Below are 20630 nucleotides of genomic sequence, written 5' to 3'. Positions count from 1 at the left end.
TTTATTCAGTTTACATTTTGCATTGAAATTGTCATATAAAAATGATGATATTTTGCTGAATAACGGTTCATTATCGTGATCATTCATTTTTCATTCAAATATTCCTTTCTTGGATAAAAGTCATTTCCCAATTCTTTCCAAAATTAGTTGTTAAAAAAATTAGTTGATGAAAATTTTTTACCGACTTAGCTAATAAAACATTATCTTTTTGTTATAACTATTTTCTGAAACAGAATGTAAAATTATAATAATAGTTATTTGTGATATTTTTACGCCGGTCAGTATTATTATTCTAGTGCGTTTTTTGATTTGTTTTATTTGTTTTTTATTTGTTGTTGTTGTTGTTGTTGTTGTTTATGTTGTTGTCGCAATCTTAAAAATATAGGAGCCCCTATTTTATCCCTTACAGCGTTCTTAATATGTTCTTAATCTGTGGCAAATTCTCTGACTTAACGTTCTTATAATCTTTCTTCTTATGAAAAAGTTTTTGACTAGATCAAAAAAATCTGTGAATACAATTAAATTGCCATTGCTGCATATTGTTGTTTAGATGGAATATATTGAATCACATCAACTTTGTAAATGTATTAACCAAACTTGCTAACAAAATGCCAAAGGCAAACATTCTCAAATCATACAGAAGGCATGTTGTAATAAAACAGTTATACCGGCACAATCCACTCAAGCATGCAAAATCATACAGCATGTGAAAAAGCTGCTACAAAAAACTAAAATAGAAGGCTATGAAAAAACTTCTTATCAGCCTTATTAAAAGCGTTTAGTGTTATATATATTGCATATGTTAGTCAAATGAGTTTAAAATAGTACTTTAGGACTAATTATTGTACATCATGAAGAGTTTTATGTTGTTTTTATTGATTCATTTCTTGCGCGAAAGCACTTGTGTAAAGCCTAAAACATTGGCCAAAGGTGGTGGACCAATATGCAATGCATCAAGATGTAAAAAAGTAGCTGATAAGATCATGGAGAATATGGACCTAGCAGCTGATCCATGTGAAAATTTTTATCAATACGCATGCGGTGGATGGATAAAAACGCATAAAATACCAAAAAGCAAAGACGAATATTCAGCTATAGTAGAACTATCAGATAATGATGATCATTTGTTAAAAAAACTTCTACCAAAAGCAATGAAAAACGACACAGAAACGATTAGAAAAGTAAAAGACTTTTATAGATCGTGCTTGGACACAAGCACAGTGGATAAATTAGGCGCCGAACCAATAAAAAAGTTTTTAAAGCGCATAGGATCATGGGATATAAGTCCAAATTGGAATGGTAGTAGCTGGAATTTTGTGAACACATTGAGATTGTTACATAAAGAATATCCGGCGGAGATTTTTTTTACTGTTGATGTAGATGTTGACCCAAAAAATCGAACTCAAAATATTGTCACGGTGCGTTTAAGTTTTGTATACATGTACTTAACCTTAGATGCCTTCTTGGATCTGCTTTGATCCACTAACCATAGTGATAAGGGTGGTGGAAGAAGATAGCTTATGTAACGGCGCGTGACCTAGTGGTTGTTGAGTTCGTTTTGTATTCCAAGGTCCGTTGTTTGGCCTACTGCGCGGGCATGTTTAGCAAGTGCCTTTACCACAGCTACGGGTCAACGCAAGCCATGTGGGTAATGTCGGTGTATACGTTCAGAACACAGCAAAATACATTGATAATAATATTTTCAAAACAACACATCACCACACGTGGCTAGCCTGTATAAATATTCGAAATAATAATAATAAATTCTACACTTTCCCCCCAAATAATCTGTTTCGATTTTTCATTCCTTAAAGGAATTTTTTAACTGCTAAAAGCTTCGCCCTTGTCCAAAAAAGGCTGCTGGGGTATAAGGTATCGTCTTCTGTGCTAAGCACTCGCTTAGAAGAGACTTTGTTTGTAATTTTCTTGATTTTTGGCTGGGACGAAGGTCTGTAAAAGGAGTAAAGAAGAATTGAAGATAAGGTAAATAAGCACGGTAATTTTTGAAAACCAAAATTCTGTAAGTAAAGGGAAATGAAGGAACACATTATATGAACACGCTTTCTAAATAGCTAGGTCGAAAATAATGGACACTGGCATGAGTGTTTGCCTTTGTGCGGAACTGTTGTGTATCCGTTAACGTTACATAAAAAACTTATTACGTCAAAATGCAGTTATCCACTGTTGTAAGAAGCCATGTTGTGATCAACATCAATTGGTTTTAACATTTATCGTATTTTCTTTCTAACGTTTATTTTGATCGACCTTTCTTCTTTAGATAGACCAAGCTAAATTGAGTTTACCACAGATTTCGTATTTCACCAATAAAAAGGTAGTTCTTGTATACTTTTGTTGCTGATGTTCATGTTGCTGTCACCAACTACTGCTTTAACTAAATGATCGAGGGAAATCATCCTTTAAAATCTCATCGCCAAACCGATTTTATTCTCCTCTTTTCAAAAAAAATCCGGAAAGTATGTGATATAACCTTTAACTTATTTAAAACTAAAAGATGAAAATTCAGTGTTTTTTTGGACGTTTTAGATGTTTTAGATGTACCACAATTTTACCCCGTTTCATTTCATTCACTATTACCTATTAAAAGTTATAAAAAGAAATTGTTGCAGAGTTAAAGTGGGAGTTCTGACAATCTATTCCCAAAATTAGATTGATTGTGCGTTACTTTTCCTAATTAGAATTACCTGGAAAGTGACTATGAATTCTCAGATATGCAGTAACTAGTCAAATAACTTGCTATCTGAAAATATTTACATCATTTTCAAATTTTCTCTTCAGGCTTTACAGACAGTTGTAAAATACGCGACTGATATAGCTTTGTTAACCGAAGATATCAAATCACGTGATGATGATCCAGATATGTATGATAGTGTCCTGCAGAAGATGAAAGATGTCGTCACCTTTGAAATCGCTCTAGCTAAGGTAAGTTCACACAACTCTAAGTTCAAAATTTCTTTTTTGTAATCTCTGTGTTGAAGGGGATCGAGGTTTGCAAAAAAAAAAATTTTATTTAATTATTCTTCAGAGAACTACAAACAGAATTTTCAAACAATATATATTGTATATTGAGAAAAATACAAGCATTAAAAAAATTCTATTTTTAGTATAAAGTTCATATTTTTGACGTAATAGATCGTATTGGTAGTGCGTTTACGTAAAATTATATGGAAGCTTAACTTGTACGCATTATGCATAAGATTACCCTCTCATCAACCTTTATATATATTAAATAAGTAGTCCTCTCATCGGGGCTTGTAGGTTACGCAAATATTAGGTGATATGTTCTCCGAAATGTTAACACTTTTTGTGTTAACTATTAATTTAAAACAGATAAACGTTGCTTTAGTCGAAAAAGTTCGATAGACTCGCAGTTCGTCATTTTAATTGCTGCATTTTTATTGTTTTTTTCCAGATATCAGTGCCAAAGCAAGCTAAAAGATACGCAAGAACCTCGATTGAACATTTAAAAGATGCTATCCCAGAGGTATCTCTATTGAACATTCCATAATTATTTCTTTCGAAATTACAAGCTGACATTTCTGTGCTGTTTTCTTTTTATCAATATTTATACAATTTTTTCTTTAGTTCCCTTGGCTTGACCATCTGAAAGAAGTTTTATCTCCACGCAAAGTGACAAAAGATGACAAAATAGTTGTCTTATCAAACGATTATTTAGCTGATGTGGTGAAGTTAATAAATAACACAGATCCAGCGTAAGTAAATATATCTATTGCTACTTCGGAAAAAAATTGTTTTTAATTTGTGTTTTTCAAATGTCAAAATTAGTTGGTAACTGTCTAGAATATGTGTAAATCGACGAAAGTGACTGGAGGTAAACCTAACTGCATGTGGAATTCAATACCTTATGGAGTTGTATCAAACAAAAAAATTTGATATGGAAATGTTTACAAAATTTTTAACATCTGAGTTAAAAGATTCAAGTCAACAAAGCCTCAAGAATAAAAAGTATAGAGTTATACCATTTTTCTATTTTAGAATATTGTGCAATTACATGGCATGGCGTATGGTGAAAGACATGGTGCCATTTTTAGGCTCGGATTTCACAAAACAATACAACTCCTTTAAAACAGAACTTACTGGAGTTGCCAATAACAAGACCCGCGAGGAGATCTGCTTTAAATATACAGATGAAATATTGGGACCTTTAGTTGGGGCGTTGTTTATTCGTTACGCCTTCTCACCCAACGATAAAGCAGAAGTAGAAGAAATGATGGAACTTATTGTGAAATCATTTGAAAGGAATGCTGAGACTGTTGACTGGATATCCAAGCAAACCATTAAATCAGTTCGAGAGAAGGTTAGAATTCCTTATTAAATTTTGTTATAATACAACATAAAACATACTTAATACGACGCGTAATTAATTAAAATTGCGCTATGGCTGTTTTTTGTTTCTTCCTTTTTTTCTTTTATTTTTTTACTGTCAACCTCTTGCCGCTATCACATCCAACAACTTGTTTTTATATTCCGTTTTCATTTTTCTATTCTTTGATGCAGTTGCAAATCTTGAGTAAGGTTGTGACATTTTTTTCTCCAACTCGTAAAACCCGCAAAAATAAGCACGTTTATCAAGTAAATATTTCATCATGAAAACCGCTATGTAACCATTATGTAAAAAATATTTAAGAGTTGTCAATATGGTATGCTTTGTCGCCTTTTTAACATTCTTTTATAGAAGAGATATTTTATAGAATACCGATTTCTTTCACAAAAAGCCTATGTATATTTATATATCATCACAGTGTATTTTTGTTTAGGCTGATTCAGCTGTTATAAAAGTTGGTTATCCAGATTATCTTTACAACGAAACACAATTCAAAGAACGTTATAAAGAGGTATGCATTGTTACACAAGTACAGTAGCCAAGCGTCAAACCCTTACCGGGTATGACTTTACAAATTACCTAGCCAAGTTCTCGATAACTCGACTGGTTAATCAGTCCAAAAAATAGAATATAAAAGAGTACTTATAATCTCATTTATTAATTTCCTTCAGTATTTTTTAATCTCCAGAGATTATTCTGATTTCTAACCCAAGGTACTAAATATGCTGAGAATTACCCAAAATTGCATAAAAAAACTCATAAAGAATTAAAAATCGTGTCTTTGTAAAAATCTCTTCTATTCGGAATCTCACTTAACAGAAACCTATTGTGATATATTTACACATATTAGAATCATCTTACGTATAACATACGAATGTAAATTAGGTTGGGGAGTGACAACTTGACATTTTGTTGATGTCAGTAGCGGAGACTTGATTAAACTACTTGATTTAATTTTTAACTAATAGTATAAACATATGTCTATAGAATTATTCTGCAAACAAAATGTTTATCATGCTACCCTGCTATCTTGCTATCTTGCCATATAATCTATTAAAGTCTGCAAGTCTGCATACTCGTACTTTTCTGCAAATCAAAACCGGGTCATGCAAACCAGAAAGAAATGTTCAAACTACAAATAACAAATGCGATATATTACTATTATTAGCTTTGCTGCGACAGGCAAATTCCCATGGGTTCTCCTTGGGCTAACGACTAGTCTCTATAAAAATAGTTTTTGGTCAATCCACACACGAAGTTATATAACAAATGCGATATATTTTTATTGATTGCTGCGACGTGTGGCCTCTCGAGAATTTTCTACGTGCCATAGCCTCAGTTTTTAACTATGCATGTCATACTTCCTTCACTACCAAATTTTTTTCACTGACAACATCAAAACAAGTGGGCAACAAGAGTTTTACTTTTTAATTTTAATATTATTGAGTATTATTGTGTTTGCAGAGGCGGAATAATTGTATTTCAGACATGGGTGTAATAATAGCCATATTTATGATGCAAAAATACCTTTATTATGATTGGTTAAAAATTCGCGCATGTCCAAAGGAATAACCAATAAATATCGACTAATGTGTGTAAATAAAAAAAAATTAGTTAACGACTTTTAAACATATGCAACGGACATTTTGGAAAGAACTAACTTGAAACAACAATGGTTCCAAAAGGTTTGATCATTTTTGCCATTGTGGCAGCTATTGCTGTAAACGTAATATGTCAAAACTGCCCACTGAGACATCCTTACTCATACTTCAGTGGTGCATACTGCTGCCAGTTCCGGTATGAGAAACCAGCGTATGAAAACAGAATTGTTCAAGATGCAGGCTGCGATGGTGGAGATATCGGTGCATCAAGTGAATGCTGCTATCAAAACGAGTTTGTCGCTTGTCCAGCTGGTTCTGGTTGCGGTGATAACAATCAAGTTGGTGGCAAGTGTTCAATGAACTTTCCTTATGCTTACTGGCATGGTGAATATTGTTGTGCAACTGGAATGGAAAAACCCGTTTTTGAAATCAGAATGCCACAAGGTGTCAGTTGCAATGGAAGTGTTTTGGGGATGGATAGCTTATGCTGCCAAAATAATGACTTTTGGACATGCTCTAACCCACCTTGCACAAATTATAACAACATTCCATACTTGACTTTACCATAAAAACTTTGAATTGCAAACTTTTGCATACAGCACAATATGTGACAATGTCATTTATCATATGCAGCATTTAGTAATATGACACATTTTTATTATTTTTATATCTATCAATTGCTTTTCAAAACTGTTGCCTAGTTTTTCTTTGACCTGTTTTTACGGTTTTTTGCTGAAATTAAGTATTCATGATTTTCAATTCTGTTTTATTATCCTTGTGTTTAAAAATGCCATCTTGTTATATTTTCAGCGCACTTTAATGAATAAAAGTCACAAGTAAAATTGTTGTAATCAATTTTGATTAACTGGCTTCATACATCCGGCCTTATCTACCTTTTAAAGAGTTTGCAATCTGTTTAATTTAAATGTAACATAACTTTGCATAAATTTAAAGCGTCCAGAATTTAGTAAAGTATGACTAGTCGTAAGCCTGCGTTCTGAGGATTCCATACAAATTTATTACTCGTAGCTACCATCTTTGACTCACAAGTATTATAAAATTTTGTTTCAACATTCTTCAATTTTTCAAAATGTTTTGCAAATTTGCAGTTGGCATTTCCATATGGTTGAAAATTAACGAAAATTCGGTAAAGTTGTTGTGAGTTGACATCATATTTTGCTTGCCCTAAATTTGAAGAAAATAACAGATTAAAAAATCAGGACTGCAACAGTTTAACCCTATTCGGTCCGGGGCTTTTCGAACATACTATGACCGGGGGGGGGGGGGGGAATCCGTCCCCCCTCAATAATTTTTCATAATTTTGTTCAAATTGAATCAAACTTGGCACATTTATAGTACGTCATAAAAGGAACAAAATGGCAGCGATAAATTTTTCCTTGCGTCAGCACATTTTCTGTGATGTCATCAGAAGCTTGAAATTTGTCAAAAATGCCACTATCTGCTTAGAATTTAATTACTTTTGTTCCAGAGCGAATATTTGCATTCTATTTGAAGTTTCTGAAAGGTAAACAAAAGTTATCATATTTTCCAGTTTTTACATGGATCGCATTAAATATTGCCAAAGATTGCCCGAAAATCCGTTTTTTTCTGATTTCCGGGTAAAATCCGACAAAATCGGGAAATCGTGTTACTCACGTGTCCTTATTATGCGAAATTATTCTTCTTAATAAAAGGAAGTTATGTTGCAAGTTTAAAGTTCTAAGAATAATCCCAACAGGAGTTATTCAATTTTCACCACCATAAGGATTTCATAGAGATATTTAGGGGTAGTTTCGAGCAATGTCCAATATCAAAGCCTCTGAAAGGTATGGGTCCTAAAAATTTGACATGCAGGCGTCTAATAGATAAATATTGAAACTCACTAAGTTTCATAGCCATATAACATAGCAGTAAGGAGTTATTAAAAAAAAACATCAGGGGTCGGGGCGGATTACGATCTTCTCATATTATTAAACATTCCTCATTGATTAATAGAAATTCATTATCGCCTTTAAATGTTGTCAAAAATATGGATCGACGAGTAATTTGGACCGACGAGTAATTTTGAAAAACAGACATTAAAAATAATTTTCACTGCTATCAATAAATTGCACAACATAGTATATTCATGTACAATATGTTTCACATATTTGTCATGCGAATGAAAGTTGACGGATGCACTAACCACTTTAACATAGTTGATGTCAAAACAATGATTTTAACTGATGTTACCATTTAGTAGAAATTTTCTGCGTTTTACGTTGTTCTCCACATTCCCACACATGTAATAATTCTCCCCATATTAACTATGACGAAATTTATACGAATCGCTTTCGTAGGGGAATAACATCTTCTCGGTTAAAAAAAAATCAGTGGAATAGACCTCCTTGTTGACATTTCATATTAAAGTTTTTAGAAGTTAAAACTGTTCTTAGTGGATTGACATCGAGAGGACGGGGTATGGAAATTAATGGGTGTTTAAAATTCGGCATAAAAGTTTGTAGAATAACAACGTATATTATTTTCTCGAGGTCTTAGCAAGGAAGTTGATACTTATTCAAGATATCAAAAACAATAGGTAACCTCTGATTAATATTGAATGTTTTGTGTTAAATGGTATCCAAAGTAACGAACATTTACGTAATTTAACAAATAATTTTTTAGCTAGCTCGGTCGACTCAGTTTTTTTAACTAGCTCGGATAAAATTACAAAATCATATTTCATGTTCAGTAAAAAAACACACTAGTTTAAAAAAAAATTAAAGAATCATGCAAAATCATTCCGTGCTCGTGACTTTTGTGGAATTAATAAAAACCTTGCAGAGTATTTCATGGCAAAAATATTGGAAAATAATTAACCGCAATACTTTGGCATGACTCAGCTTCCGTGTGATTTAAAGGTATCCATGGTTACTTAAATTCCCGTAGGTGAAAGAATACTTATTTATTTCTTTAACTGATATGCCAATCACGAATCAAAAACAAAGTTTAGGATTCTCGCGTAAACAGTAATATTTCAAAAAATACTTGATATTTTTTATACAAAAGTATAGATTTTTCAGAATCTGCAGAGGGCTAATACTTTAATATCCACAAAATGCTTACCAAACTGCATGATAAAGAGTACGGCCAGGTTTTTTTTCAAATAAAAATTTCCGGGTAACGATTGCTGATATGACTATGTGAAAATATCAAAACTACACGTGTTTTATTTATAAGTACAATTTTACACGAATGTGAGATTTTGCACAGAATAAGAATAGCCTAATTTTATTAGTATGAAATCGAAGAAAATCACATTAGCATTTTTTTTTTAGAATATAATCAATCCAGAAAAAGAAATCTCTTATAATTCTGCGTTAAGTTACCGATAAATGGTTTCGATTGTTCTTTTTTTATCCACAACTGCAAAATGATATCCATATCGCGATTGTTAATGAACACAATCACATCGGACTTTTCCCGAAATGCAAAACAATATTTCATGTAGTGCTAGCCTGTACATCTATATCTATAGTTTTATCGCAATTTGCCAGGTCTTAATGGAAGAGGGTGTTGGTGCTGGTTGCAGTAAAAAAAGTAATATAGTTTTAGCCTCTCACGTTCATATGCATCATATTACTTAAGGTATGTTCGCATAGCTTCCGAACTCCCAAGCTCTTTGGGTAACACTTGTGGTTAAATTTTATGTCTATTAAACTATAACAGTGAAAAGTACAGAGAGCAGTCGCCCCCCTCCCCCAGCATTGAGAGGAGCCCCTAAATTGCCCAGCATAAATGGGGTTAAGAATAATATTCAAAGTTTTCCTGTTGTTTGTTTTCTTGTGTTCTTGAAGAGCACGCAAACACTGAATTCACATATTGATTTAATTTTAATATCCTAAGTTAATAATGAAGTCAATAATGAAGCGACTGTTATATTCTGCCTTTTACTCTTCTTATTGAACGAAAATGTAATTCAAATTAGTTACACACTACTATTATCAAGATGCGCATGCGCATATTTTTTATATGGCCAGGGTTACAAATATCGAGGGATATACCCTGTCTATTACTTCCAAGGGGGGTAGACTTAGATGGGGAGTCCTGGAGTATTTAATGCTTACTTTGAGCTTCGCATATCCAATTAGGGTATTCCAGACAACTCCCTGAGACATATAACGTCACACATAGTGTGCAATCCTTTCCACTTCGCTTACGTGACTGTGGTTAACCTGGAACTATCATAACATTCACTCGCCCATATTGAATCGCTGCAAAGGGAAATGGAACCACGGTATCCCGCACAAAGTCAGAGAGTTATAACCAGTCAGCTACGGTGCCACATAACCAATAAGCTACGCTCCCGGCAAATAATAACACAAAATATACTAAGATGTATTTATTTAATAACGTCTACAATCCTTTTTCAGAAGTTTGCATCACGTAAAGTAGCCAACGGGACTTAGCAGGTTCTATCTAAAGAAAGGACAGATTTAATTAATTTAGATTATTCAAGTAATTCAAATATAATTATTTTTCTTGACTGACATTTCAAAGTAAACAAGACTTACAATATACTGCTGTGACAATTTCAGAGGTATATTGATAAAAAATCTGGTTGTCGTTTACTTGTTGTTGCATTGTTAAATATAATTTAAAGTAATTGTAGTGAGATGAATGGGACCGTATGATTGGGAAGGTATGATTGACATGATACACAATAACAATAGACAAGCGTCAAATCGAACCCTCGCTGGGTATGTTTTCGGAAAGGAGTTAACAGAACCTCTTTATAACTCGACTTGTTAACCAGTCCGACAAACACAATTTATGAAAAAGTACTTATAATCTAATTTATCAAGTTCTTTCAATATTTTATAATTTTTAGAGATTATTCTGATTTCCATCCAGGGTAATAAATATGCAGAGAATTACCCTAGCCTACCCTGAAATGCATAAGTAAACTCGTGAAGAATTGAAATCATCATGAATTTGTAAAAATATCCTCTAATTGGAATCTAATCTTACATATCACAAACGACCGTAAATTAAGTTGGAGAGTGTCAGCTTTAGATCTTGTTGATGTCAGCAGCGTGCGCCCCTAAAATAACCACTTAATTTAACTCTAAAGTGTGAAAACAGATGTCAATGAAATTATGCTTCAAACCAAAAATTTTAGAATATCTTACTGCCCTGCTATCTTGCTATCTTGCCAGCTAATCTATTAAACATCTCTATGGAGTTATTTGTTATACAGAAACTTAAGCATGCAAAAAACTGTGCGGGAACAAATAGTTATTATTCACCAAATAGACTTTTTATGCGTGCAGACGAAGCTATTTATCAATTTTTTTCAGTGCAGCCATAGTCAGATGTGCGAGACGCCTATTTTTTTAAATATGCATATAAATAAAGAACTTAATATTTTAAAATCTACAGGTAAGTTCATGATGGTAGCATTTTCTTGAGAGCACCCTATTTTGGACACCGACTGCCTAATATAAAACACAATGACTCATCGTGTCATACTTCCTTCACTGCCAATTGCTTCCCCAGACAACTTCAAAACAAGTGGGCAAGAAGAGTTTTACTTTTGAATTTAAAATTATTGGGTTATTGTGTTTGCAGAGGCGGAATAAATAAGATTGCAGAGATAGGTGTATCAATAGACATATTTATGATGCAGATACCTCTATCGCAATTGATTATCAAATCGCGCATGCTCAAAAAAATAGCTAAATAAATAGTGACTAATGATTGTAAACGAATAAAAATAATTAGTGGACGACTTTTAATTGTATGCAACGGACATTTAAAAAGAACTAACTTGAAACAACAATGGTTCCAAAATGTTTGATCATTTTTGCCATTATGGCAGCTATTGCTGTAAACGTAATATGTCAAAACTGTCCACTGAGACATCCTTACTCATACTTCAGTGGTGCATACTGCTGCCAGTTCCGGTATGAGAAACCAGCGTATGAAAACAGAATTGTTCAAGATGCAGGCTGCGATGGTGGAGATATCGGTGCATCAAGTGAATGCTGCTATCAAAACGAGTTTGTCGCTTGTCCAGCTGGTTTTGGTTGCGGTGATAATAATCAAGTTGGTGGCAAGTGTTCAATGAACTTTCCTTACGCTTACTGGCATGGTGAATATTGTTGTGCAACTGGAATGGAAAAACCCGTTTTTGAAATCAGAATGCCACAAGGTGTCAGTTGCAATGGAAGTGTTTTGGGGATAGATAGCTTATGCTGCCAAAATAATGACTTTTGGACATGCTCTAACCCACCTTGCACAAATTATAACAACATTCCATACTTGACTTTACCATAAAAACTTTGAATTGAAAACTTTTGCATACAGCACAATATGTGACAATGTCATTTATTATATGCAGCATTTAGTAATAAGACACATTTTTATTATTTTTATATCTATCAATTGCTTTTTAAAACTGTTGGTTGCGTTAAATATTTTCAGTCTATTTTTCTGTTGCCTAGTTTTTCTGTAACATGTTTTTTACGGTTTTTTGCTGAAATTAGGTATTCATGATTTTCAATTCTGTTTTATTATCCTTGTGTTTAAAAATACCATCTTGTTATATTTTAAGCGCACTTTAATGAATAAAAGTCACAAGCAAAATTGTTGTGGTCATTTTTGATTAACTGGCTTTATGGTGACAATTTATCCGGCCTTATCTACCTTTTAAAGAGTTTGTAATCGTTTTAATATAAATGTAACTTACTTTGCATAAATTTGAAGCGTCCAGAATTTAGCAAAGTATGACTAGTCGTAAGCCCGCGTTCTGAGGAATCCATAGAAATTTATTACTCGTAGCTACCATTTTTGACTCACAAGTATTATAATATTTTGTTTCAACATTCTTCATTTCTCAAAATGTCATGCAAATTTGCAGTTGACATTTCCATATGGTTGAACTTACGAAAATTCTCCATAAAGTTGTTGTGAGTTGACATGATATTTTGCTTGCCTTGAATTTGAAGAAAGTAACAAATTAAAAAAACAGGACTGTAACAGTCTAATAAGGGTACAGTCCTTCCTAACTTTACTTTGAATGATGTTGATCATGGTTATTATGAGGGAACTTTGACAGTATATCGTCTCCGTGATTTGTCCTGTCATCCCCACAAAATTAGGTAATTAGATCGAACAAAAAATTTAAGGTGGGTTTAAACACATAATAGAGCCTACATTTTATCTACGAAAGCTTTTTGCGTTTTATTTTATCGATCGATTGTTTCGCTCTGTGGCATGATCTCATCATATTATTAAAAATTCCTCATTGATTACGAGAAATCCATCATTGCCTTAGAATGTTGTCAAAAATATTGATCGACGAGTAATTTGGACCGTCGAGTAATTTTGAAAAAAAGCATATTTCACATATTTGTCATGCCAATGAAAGTTGACGGATGTGTTCTGTCCAATCTTGGAACGCGCCCCGTCTTAAGACTGGCCAGGCCAATCTTCCGACAGTGACAAATGGGTGGCCAGTCCTAAGACTGGACTGCTCAATCTACGGACGTACATGCCCAATCTTAGGACAATTGTGGAAGACAAACAGAACAATAAATTTTTTAGAATTTACCTCTTAATAGAAACTTTAAATTGAAACTTTTCTTGGAAAATCAAAAGCCAAAAATTTATATATACCATGTATTTTTATAAAAAAATTGAAACTACTCAACCATATTAGCATAGTCTAGAAGGTTTTTTTTCTATAGACTATGATATTAGCTAGCTGGCTACAGCTCGCTAGCTGGTTAAACATCTCATCCAATGAAATTAACAGCTAGCTAACTAATAATATCGTTGAATACGATTTTTCTGATACTTCATAAATATAAACATTTTATTTTTAAAATTTAGCCACTACTACAAGCTGTATATAAATGCTAAATGTATAACGCATGCTCTACCAGCTACCTAGCTAGCTAGCCAGCTCGCTATCTACGATTTTCACTCTACTGTGTCCAAAAAACAGAGCTCGTGTGGTACATCCCTTCCTTAAAATCTAAAAAGGCGCCAAAGATTGCCCAATCTTGTGACGCCCTGCCCAGTTTTAAGACTGGCCGGCCAGTCTTAAGACTGGGCAATTTTATGTCCAAAGATTGGGCAGCGTCCTAAGATTGGGCAGAACAGATGCACTAAGCACTTTAACACAGCTGGCGTCAAAACAATGATTTTAACTGATGTTACCATTTAATAGAAATTTTCTGTGTTTTACGTTGTTCTCCACATCCATTTCCACACATGTAATAATTCTCCCCATATTAACTATGACGAAATTTATACGAATCGTTTTGCAGGTTTAGTAGAGGAATAACATTTTTCCTGTCAAAAAAGATTCAGTGAAATAGAACTCTTTGTTGCCATTTTTTATTAAGGTTTCCAGAAGTTGAGAATCGGCCTAAAAGGTTGTAGAGTAACAACGTGTATTATTTTCTCGAGGTCTTAACCAAGAAGTTGGAACTTAATCAAGATATAAAAAACAATAGGTAATATCTGATTGAAATGGAATGTTTTGTGTTACGTGGGCACTCGCAATACTTTGAGTTGATTATATATAATGGTATCCAAGGTAACGCGCATTTACGTAATTTGACAAATAATTTTTTAAGCTAGCCCGGACGAGCCAGTTTTTTCAACTTGCTCGTATAAAATTACAAAATCACATTTCATGTTCAGTAAAGAAACTCACTAGTTAAAAAAAAATTAAAAATCAAGCAAAATCACCTCGTGCTCATTGCTTTTGTAAAATGAACAAAGCATTGCAGAGTATTTCATGGCAAAAATAGTGGAAGATAATTAACCGCAATACTTTGGCATGACTCAGCTTCTGTGTGATTTAAAGGTATCCATGGTTACTTATTCCCGTAGGTGAAAGAATACTTATTATTTCTTTAACTGATATGCCAATCACGAATTAAAAACAAAGTTTAGGATTCTCGCGTAAATAGTGATACTTCACAAAATACTTGATATTTTCATACAAAAGTATAGATTTTTCAGAATCTGCTCCGGGATTCTGCTCAAATACAGCGCTAGTGCTCGGTTCTACATTTAATATTTGTCAGGAAATGATGAAGCAATGTGTTGGCGCTAGTTGCAAGAAAAAATTGTAACTTAACATCTTAAAAGAACATCGTTTTATCTCACCCACCCCTCTTCTCCCTTAACCCTATTCGGCCCGGGGGTGGGGGGGCGGTGGCAGATTCCGCACCCTGACGGGTTTTTTTTAATAACTCCTTATTGCTATGTTACATAGCTATGAAACTTTCTGAATTTCAATATTTGTCTATTAGACACCTGAATGCCAAATTTTTTGGTCCCATACCTTTCAGAGACTTTGATGTTGGCCATTACTAGAAACTACCCCTAAAAATTTCTATAAAATCCTTATAATGGGGAAAATTTAATAAATCCTGTTAGGATTATTCTTAGACCTTGAAACTTGCAACACAACTTTGTTTATTAAGAAGAATCAATTTGCATAATTTAGACACGTAAATAATCCGATTTTCCGATTTTGTCGGCTTTTACCCGAAAATCGGAAAAAACGGATTTTCGGGCAATTTTTGGCAATTTTTTATGCGATTCACGTAAAAACCGGAAAATATGTTAAATAACTTTTATTTAGCTTCTAGAAATTTCAAATGTATAATAATTGTGTAAGAAATTCAACTGAATTCTATGACACCAACTTCACATAAACTCAAAAATTAGAATAAAAATATAATGCCACCCATGCCTGTTGCAGCCACAGATTGTTTGAATCGACAGGTGATTTTGATAATACTTCTGGCATATTAACTGCTAAATTTTTTTGGAATCTTTGACTATTTAAACCAGTTGTGCGTCAGATTTGTATGTCCCCTCAAAAAGATGATTACTCAAGCATTATATTTGCTTGTTATTCTATTTACCGTTTCTTCAAAAACCAACAAATCAATGACAAAATCACTTGGTTCTTTTGGAAAGATTACTTTGTGTCCATTAATCCCGAACGACATTAGGAAGATATAAACGATCGTTATGAATCGTAAGTAGTCACATTAATGGAGAGTGTTAACATTGACAGAAATATGGAATTAAAATCCACGGTAAACTAGCTTTCCTTATTGTCTCATATCATTCATTGCAGTGGTAAACATCATCTGTTAACTGATAAACAGTAAATCATTGATCGCAGTTTGTCCTACTGTTATTCAAACAAAAAACAATATTTCTTAGCAATGGTAAATGTTATTACAATTCTCTTTGCACCTGACACTGCATTATCTGATTTGTACTAATTGTTGACTTTCCCAACTACAAAAGATCCAGTTTGACTCTTTTAACACGTATAACCAATCACACCTTATGAAAACAGATTTGAGTCAAAGTACTGTCATTGAAATGGGTTCCAATTCATGCCAGATTATGCGATAACCATTAGCAGGAGATAGAAAGACTGTTACTCCTGTACAAATCAAATGACAACAATCCATCAACATAAGGGATAATAACCGGGACATAGGATACACTGCTTTTTTTGGTGTAAAAAGAAGGAAATTCGTAGAAGTAAGATAGTAATTTTACTTTTCAGATCTCAATTAAGCCGAACACATTCTTTGAAAACGTGGCAAGTATCGATAAGTTTTCTAACAGAAGAACATTTAGAAAACTCGACAAACCAGTGGACCCTCATCAGTAAGTCTTGTCATTACCTAACTTTACTGCGGAAGTTATTTTAGTGCCCCATGCTGTTACATGCAGCTGGTATTTTGAAGAAGAATTTTGGTTTTCGAATTTTCCATATATGAATTTTCGGCGGGCTGGAAATTGTTTAACTGAATTATTCTATCTAACCGTCTGTACCGGATTCTGCTGCAAGAAATTTGGTGGAGTCCAAATTCAGCTGTGAACCTTTAAAATGAAAATCAAAACGGGAATACGACCCTTTTATGAACTGTATATAAATGTTTGTTATTAATAGTTTAATTTTCTTGTTCTATATAACAAATTGTTATTGCTGTTATTTTCAGTTATCTTCGTAGACTAAGGGGCTGTTCATATGGAAGCGGGCTGGCTTGGCTGGGCGGGATCTCGCTACTATCAAGAAACACATAAAAAAATATGTCCAGATGGATAACATTACAACAATAAAATTTGATGATAATCTTATCCATCTGGACTGTCTTTATATATTGATTGTGCCAATGCATATGTAATATTATTTTCACAAATAGTTATATAAATTGACAAAAAAGATAAACCTTCAACATCTGCAGTATTTCTGTGCGGAATAAAAATGCTTTCTACAAATAAAACAATCTAAAGTGAGTCAGCCCGCCTGGCCGGCCTAGCCGGTTCATATGAAAATTTTCATCCCGCCTAGCCGAGATCTCGGTAAAAACAAGCGAGATCTCGGCAAGGCAGGCTGGCTCGGTTGTCATATGAACGTAACAAAATATCAGCCCGCCTAACCGAGCCAACCCGCCTCATATGAACAACCCCTAACGAACTTAAAGTAGTATGATTATGCTTTCTATTTTAGATGGGTGAGCGTACCACATATGGCCAATGCGTTCTATGTTGTCACCAAAAACGAAATCGTGATACCTGCTGGCATTCTTCAACCACCATTCTTTTATGGTGAGCCAATTCCAAGGTAGGTAAATCTCAAACATTTCTACATAGTTGACATTTTATTGAATGTTTTTTACATGAAACTTTCTTTCCTATATAGATCCATCAGTTACGGCGCGATTGGTCACGTTCTTGGTCACGAATTGACGCATGGTTTTGATACTCTAGGTAAATGTCTCACAATCTCCTGATACTTTATCATGTAACTTTTCTCGACAGTACGCCAACACAAAAGTTAAAGTATGATAATGTGGGTATATTGTACAGTGTATTTTATCTGTTTAGGCAGGAAATTTAACAAACTTGGAGAGTTGATTCAGAAACGAACAAAGTGGAGTGATCCTTCTATAAAAATGTTCGAGAAGCGAGCGAAATGCTTATCAAGGCAATTTTCGAAATATAAAATCGGAAATACCTTACATGTAAGAATAGATTCTCTTTTTTTATTGTTATAGACTTAACTCAAAGAGCTGGAGAAGTGAGGACAGGTTTAAATTTCTTTTCCTCGGCTAACATCATTTCAAATTTTATATTAGCTACATAGCAGCAAGATAGAGGACAAGATAGCTGGGTGCTGGGGGTTAGGGGCTAAGGCCTAGGGGGTGGAAGTGGCACGGCGTTAACTGTCTGCAAAATGTTATCATGTTTTGTGGATGTTCGGAATGAATGACGATACACAATGTACTGCAATTTCATTGTTTATTATTGACTGATTTAGATTGATGGAACTAACACATTAGGTGAAAATATAGCTGATGGTGGAGGAGTTAAAATGGCGCATATGGTAAGTTTTTTGATTGGATGAAAAACATGTAATAAAAATGGTACAAAAAATGAAATATATGTATTAAGTGATGCCACAGCGATGCAAAAATAATATTTTGGCGTACAGCTAAAATAAATTCCCAATCTCAATCCCTGACATACCCCTGTTTTGTTTTATTTGTAACTACCTGTATCCTATTCTTTGATGGAAGTTTAAATTATTAAATTATTTCTGGCGCTTAGAATTTCGTCTAATTCTTTTTGAATGTCTAACTAATCGAGTTCGAATCGGTGAACGTTGACAAGCATAGAAAAAACTTTTTTAACAACAAGTAAAAGTCACCTGGGTTTACTTGAATCACCGATAAAAAGTTAATATTGAATTTTCAGGCTTACAAAAGATGGGTGGAGACAAATGGAGAAGAATATGTGCTTCCTAAGATCAACAAAACTAATGCTGAGATGTTTTTCATTGGTTATGCGCAGGTGAGTTTAGTTCTCATGAACACATCAACACTTGGTACATATAACTGCAATGCAAAATTTTTTTTTCTAACATTTCAGAAGGAATGCCATAGCTCGACAAAGAAAGCTTTAATAGATGCAATTAAAGATGATGTGCATGCACCTTCTATGTTTAGGTAAGAGATGAGAACACAAAATTTGTTGATAATTTTTTTATTTTGAAACGAGAGAGTTTTCTGAAATTGATTGTTCAATGGAGTAGAATTTTAAGAAAAAAGTTTGAACACGTGATTAGAATGCACGAGTTTGTTTTGAATTATTTGTGTTATAAATACCCAAATTTTCGTGCGAATTTTAATTGATCTTCTGGCGGATAAATTTTCCCTAAATTTTCCCACAGACTCATGATTAGTTAAACAAAAAGCATTCAACATTTTCTTTAATTCAAGACTCGATTAGATATGTATGTTGCTTTGTTTTTAGAATTATTGGAACATTGAGCAACTCGAAAGAATTTGCTAAAGCTTTCCAATGTCCAACTGGTAGTAATATGAATCCAAAAGAAAAATGCGAAGTTTGGTAATGAAAATAATCTAAAAATAAAAAAAACTTTTTACGAAATATAGGATAACCTTTTCCCAAAGCGAGTTTACTTTGGCGATAGATAGAGTGTGTCGCATCTCTTTTTTTGTGTTAGTTTTTTCGACATTATAGCGAGTCCACTTTGTGAAAGATGGTTTTTAAGATAACTGGTTGATTGAGAACTTCAAACACATCAATACCAATGATGAAGCGTTTTACGTCGCGATTCTTCGTTACTGTATTATATTACTTTCTCCGAAAATGCTTAGGTCATTTTTTTTATTTGCTTAAAAATATGTTTTTAAGAAATTATTTAAATCTATTTTTTTATTATTTATATTTTCATATGTAAATAGAATGTTGTTTACCGATATATGTATGTATTAGATGAGTTATCATGGATACTCTGCTCGAAAGTAACATCTCTCACTACTTGAGAGAGCTGTACTTAATTGATAAGGATTAAATATGATATATCATACTGGTAGTGCCTGCATATAATCACCACGTTACATAGATTTCCACCTTTTACCATGAATATGCTGCTTTTCCATGGATGATTGGTTAAAATAATGTGAAATAAAGTTCTCGTCGTGTAGCGGAAATTTCATCACTTTTGTCCCTTTTTAAAAATCTTGTTTGTTTTTCTTTTAGCTATGTAGACGGTAGCAACACTTAAAACAACTCTAGAGTTTAATTTTTAAGTGAGAATTCTAAAGCATAATTTGCCGGATAAAATTTTTGTTAACTGCGAAAACTTTTGTCACATTTTCCCGAAATTTTCTGTCCGATAAGATAGGCACACCGTGGTATATCGGAAACTTATGGATCATGCTTATTACTACAGCTATGTAGAACATTATAAAACCTCTACAATGTAAGTCACTTTTTAGCGCAAGCGTTTTAACTATCAAAAATCAACACTTATCCGGTGCTTTATCAGTATGCTTCGCAACAAGAGAAAAACACATTTTAAAAGAAGGAAAAAATGAAATTAAACAAAAGATATAAAACACATAAAATTCCTTGTAAAACGACAGTTAAAGACGTAATTGTGTATATTGGCGCCATGCTTTCTTTTTCGTAAGTATTAGCCGAAAACCTAATTTGTTATTTAAGTTATTTGTTATTCAAGTTCAAGTTTAAAGCGGAAAACAAAGTTTCTCCTAGTAAAAGTACAATTAACATTCGGTAAGTGACACGAAAAGGTTATTTCT

At 33.4% G+C, this 20630-nt stretch overlaps 1 protein-coding gene across 1 annotated transcript; it reads left to right on the top strand.

Annotated features, from left to right (window-relative positions):
* Positions 1-724: 724 nt before the first annotated feature.
* LOC130636776 (endothelin-converting enzyme 1-like) lies at positions 725-19887 on the top strand. Its single transcript, XM_057446621.1, has 15 exons — positions 725-1418; positions 2279-2332; positions 2797-2940; positions 3431-3502; positions 3604-3731; positions 4015-4336; positions 4797-4874; positions 16559-16662; positions 17510-17623; positions 17702-17769; positions 17887-18023; positions 18320-18385; positions 18757-18852; positions 18931-19007; positions 19315-19887. The coding sequence occupies exons 1-15, from the start codon at positions 852-854 to the stop codon at positions 19412-19414; spliced, it is 2127 nt and encodes a 708-aa protein (XP_057302604.1). The 5' UTR covers positions 725-851; the 3' UTR covers positions 19415-19887.
* The last annotated feature ends 743 nt before the right edge of the window (positions 19888-20630 follow it).

This window comes from Hydractinia symbiolongicarpus, chromosome 3 (assembly GCF_029227915.1).
Source record: "Hydractinia symbiolongicarpus strain clone_291-10 chromosome 3, HSymV2.1, whole genome shotgun sequence".
NCBI classification, from domain to species: domain Eukaryota; kingdom Metazoa; phylum Cnidaria; class Hydrozoa; order Anthoathecata; family Hydractiniidae; genus Hydractinia; species Hydractinia symbiolongicarpus.
This window is presented reverse-complemented; position numbering and strand designations above follow the sequence as displayed.

Coding starts and splice junctions, on each gene's coding strand:
- LOC130636776 (XM_057446621.1), top strand. CDS start 852: ATGAAGAGTTTTATGTTGTTTTTATTGATTCATTTCTTGCGCGAAAGC. Junction 17,770..17,886: donor GCATGGTTTTGATACTCTAG/GTAAATGTCTCA, acceptor TTATCTGTTTAG/GCAGGAAATTTAACAAACTT. Junction 18,386..18,756: donor GAGTTAAAATGGCGCATATG/GTAAGTTTTTTG, acceptor TTGAATTTTCAG/GCTTACAAAAGATGGGTGGA.